General features: G+C 27.9%; 1 protein-coding gene across 1 annotated transcript; it reads left to right on the forward strand.

Moving 5' to 3' along the window:
* Window positions 1-3,017: 3,017 nt before the first annotated feature.
* Window positions 3,018-4,096, forward strand: LOC110643119 (nicotinamidase 2). Its single transcript, XM_021795368.2, has 2 exons — window positions 3,018-3,159; window positions 3,322-4,096. Exon 2 carries the CDS (start codon window positions 3,377-3,379, stop codon window positions 3,989-3,991), a length of 615 nt encoding a protein of 204 aa, XP_021651060.1. The 5' UTR covers window positions 3,018-3,159; window positions 3,322-3,376; the 3' UTR covers window positions 3,992-4,096.
* The last annotated feature ends 320 nt before the right edge of the window (window positions 4,097-4,416 follow it).

The raw sequence follows: 4,416 nt of genomic DNA on the forward strand, positions 1-4,416 counted from the left end.
TATATATATACATATTTCTATTTTTTTATATTATTAACATTACTTTCTATCATTTTTTATTTTTTGGCTAGCCTATAAATTATATTTCTTTTTTACTCCTATGCATATAAAAATTACCCTATAGTCTAAATTATATATATAAAAAATTTACATGCTAAAACAGATAAATATTTAAACAAATTAACATATTTAAAATACTAAAATATAAGACACTAAATATAACACACAAAAACATAACAAAAACATATAAAATATAACACACTAAAACACATAAATTACACACTAAAACATTTAAAAAAAAATTTATCAACTTCATTCAAAAAAATTAACATATTTCTATAAATAATGTACGATGTGCCTGTTTGTAGTAATGCACAAAGTTCTTTTTTTGTCTCCTTCTGGCTGTTGGTCAACCACGGTTCCCTTCTGGTTGCTGGTCGACCACTCTAGGTTCAACGAACAACACTCCACAGATGACAATGGAGAGGGACAACACAATGGAGAAGAGAGGGATGAGAGGAATGAGAGAATCATAGGGTTCAGAGGGTAAGTGAGAGAGACGATGAAGGGGAAGGCAGGCGGGAAATATGAAGTGCCTTAGGACGTGATTATGAGTAGCGTCCCAGGAGCAACGGTCGTCTCTGACATGAAGGGATGTGACACCAAAATGCTACTATTAGTATTGTCCGAGCTGAGGATGCCACTATAAGAAGTGTCCCGACTGGCTGACACGACGTCTCCCAAGCGAATCTCTATTAGGTGGCCTGCAACACATTTGCACGCCACTTATAGCCGTGTCCCGAGCTCGGCACGCTCGTATAAGAAGCGTCCGGATGTACAGTGTTCTCTACGTCAACTCCCTCACCCCCTTTCGGTAAATTAGCTGCTGATCACCTATTCTGATATTTTTTTTTCTTCTGTTTAACACTAGTATGGTCAAAATCCCCTGTAAATAGGTTTCATTGGGTTAGAGCTTGTTTGGTTTAACTGTTGAATACAGCTGATAACTATTAGCTGATAGCTGTTACTGTTAGCTGATAGCTGGTAGCTGATGATAGCTGATTTATGTTAAGTGTTTGGTAAAATTATATTTAGCTGTTACTGTTGATATGTAAAATGACTAATAAGGGTATATATTATATAATTTATTTTATTATTGAAACAAATATAAAATTATAAAATTATAAATTTATTATATTATATTATTTATTTTATTATTAAATTAAATATACAATTACTAAATTAATATATTATATCATTTATTATATTATTAAAATAAATATAAGATTATTAATCTATTATATTATATCATTTATTTTATTATTAAAATAAGAAAATAATTAAATTTTTTTAAAAAATAATTAAATAACTTTAAAAATATAGATAAAATAATAAAGTAATTATTATTGTTGATAAAGAAAAAAACTTATAATTGATTTTAAGTTTTTAGATATAAATAAGTATTTTATATTTTATGTTATTAATAAAAATTATTTTAACAAAGTTGAAATGTATTAATTAAAATGTTAAAATTATAAATGAAAAATATAAAAGTATTAATAATATTAATTTTTCAGTTAAATAAAAAAAAGATAAAATGATTAAAATAAAAAATAAAATCAAATCAGCTACCAGCGAATAAAAAATAGCTCTAAAAATAGAGCTGATACAAACTGTAGCTGATAGTTACCATATAAGCTACTCATTAGCTACCAATTTTATTTTTTTAAACCTACCAAACACTCTAATTTACCTGTTTGGGTGTTATCAGCTGTACCCAATAGGTGAACCAAACACTCCCTTAGTATTTTAATGTTGAGAATTGACTGTGGCGGAAAATATTGAATTTGGGTCTTCAAGTTTTAAAAAATTCTTAAAATTTTATTAGAGACGATTAGTCTTTAGTCTCATTTGAATTGAGGTTAGCCTTTGTCTGACGTGTGAAAAATACATGGGAAGGAAAATAATCGGTGAAAAATAAAATAATATTTTCTTTTGAAAAGGCCAAAAAAAAAAGAGGATTTTTATTTTTCTTTTGTTATTTTTTAATTAAAAAGAAAATAATAAAATTATGAGAAGAAAATGTATTTTATATAAAAAATTATAACTATCCCTAGCTAATTTTAAAAAATATATATGATAAAATTATAAATTTATTTTTCTCTCTTTATTTTTATTTTTAAATAATAAAAAGTAACTGTATTTTTATTCTTACATAAATTTTAATTCATAAGTCGACTTTTAAATTAGATTAAAAGGCTTAAATGGTATAAAAAACAAAAAAAATAGAAAAAATATTATATATTTTCACTTTTTATTTTCCAATTCCTCTAAAAAAATTTCAAACATAACAGAAAAGCTAAAAAATTGTTTTTTTATAAAAAAAGATTATTTTAAATATTATTAAAAAATAATTAAAAGATTTTGATTACTTTTGAAGTTTATAATTAAAATATATTAATTTTAATTTTAAATTATTTTTAATATATTTAAAAAATATTTTTTAGTATATTTTTTTGGTATAATATTTTTACAATATTAGCGACAAACAAGATATTTTGCGTTTCAGCTCGTAGTAAGTATCAACTATCAAGCGGAGGACATTTGAGCTGACGATGAAAATGATACTGTAGGTTAGTTTTTACCCTGGGTGTAGGTAAATTATTAGATACTTTTACTGTATATATATTTTTATCTATAGAGTTGTGTGTTTTATATTTTTAAAAAATAATTATTTTTTTATAAATAATAAATACATTATTTTTTAATATATGAAATGAACCTAGTTAAAATGGTACGTTTAGGTTATTTAATTTATTTTAATTTTATTCTAAATATCGTTCCTGAGGTTGCATTTGTCCCATCCGAAGGAATCCTTTGATTGTAGAATTACTGAGGAAGGTAAAAGATGGTGCTAGAGTGAGGTTTTTTATAACATTACGACAAAAAAAAAAATAAATAAATAAAAAAGTTTGGGTAAAATTGTAAATTTGTGCCCGCACATTATCAATATCACTTATGGGTTCTTCTTACTTCTTATTCTTCCTCTTCGTTCATCACTCTGCTGACGCAACTTCAGTGGCCGGTGGTGGCTCTGATAAAATTTCAACATATGAAGCACAATTTCACATAAAGAGAGTTTCTTGGCTTATTATCAAGGTAAGATTTCTTTTCTTGTCTCTATTTTTAACTTTAATTTAGGTTTACTTATCATGGCTTAGTGGGTTTACAGTGAAATTAATCAATGTAGGATTTATAACAATAATTGACAATTAATTTGTTGTTCTTGATTTTCTTTGGGAATCTTCAATTCTTTTTTAGCTGACTGATTGATTCCCTTTCCAAAACCTTATTTCTTCCTTTCTGCTGAGCTCCAATGGCAACCTCCTCGCTGAAATTCTCATCACACGAGAAATATGAGATCAGAAAGAAAAACCCAGACCCCAAAACCTCTGTTCTTTTGGTAATTGACGTGCAAAACTATTTTTCCTCAATGGCCAAACCTATCCTCCCTAAACTTCTCTCCACCATCCACCTCTGCCGGCGAGCCTCCATCCCTGTCATCTTCACGCGCCACTGCCATAAATCTCCGCCTGACGATGGCGGCATGCTTGCGGAGTGGTGGAACAATGACCTCATTATAGATGGCACTGTTGATTCCCGGCTCATGCCAGAGATAGAACAGTTGGCCGGGAAAGACGAGGTGATAGAGAAGAACACGTATAGCGCATTTGCTAACACACGGCTGCAGGAGAGGTTGATGGAGATGGGAGTGACGGAGGTTATAGTGGCTGGAGTTATGACTAATTTGTGCTGTGAAACGACGGCGCGTGAATCGTTTGTGAGAGGTTTTCGGGTGTTCTTTTCGACGGATGCTACTGCGACGTCAGAATTGGAGTTGCATGAAGCCACGCTGAAGAACTTGGCTTATGGGTTCGCTTACTTGGTTGATTGCCAGCGGCTTAAGGAGGCTCTACTGCAAATTAAATAAATAATTAATTAACGGTTTGTAAATTTTTAATTTTTATTATTTTCTGGGTGATTAAACAAATATGTATTTTAATGTTTTAGATGCAAATTAGGTGCTTTCGTTGTATATTATTTATATTTGATCTTTAAATTTTAAAAAATATATAATTTAGTTTTTTATTTTAATATATTAAATTATTTAATTTTTCTATAAATTTTTTATGTTAATTAATATTAATTAAATTATTATTTAATTTTTTTATTTTAATAAAATTAATTAATTAGTCATTCAAGTTTAAAAAATATATTAATTAATTCATATGATTCATATAATTTAATTTCACTAACTCTTTAGTGCATTTGATTATTTTTTATATTTAAATTACTTTAATCTTTTTTTTTCTCCTTATTTCTCTAAATGTTTCTCTACCCCATATTTCACCAGTA

The sequence above is a fragment of the Hevea brasiliensis genome, chromosome 15, assembly GCF_030052815.1.
Source record: "Hevea brasiliensis isolate MT/VB/25A 57/8 chromosome 15, ASM3005281v1, whole genome shotgun sequence".
In the NCBI taxonomy this organism is placed as follows: Eukaryota; Viridiplantae; Streptophyta; class Magnoliopsida; order Malpighiales; family Euphorbiaceae; genus Hevea; species Hevea brasiliensis.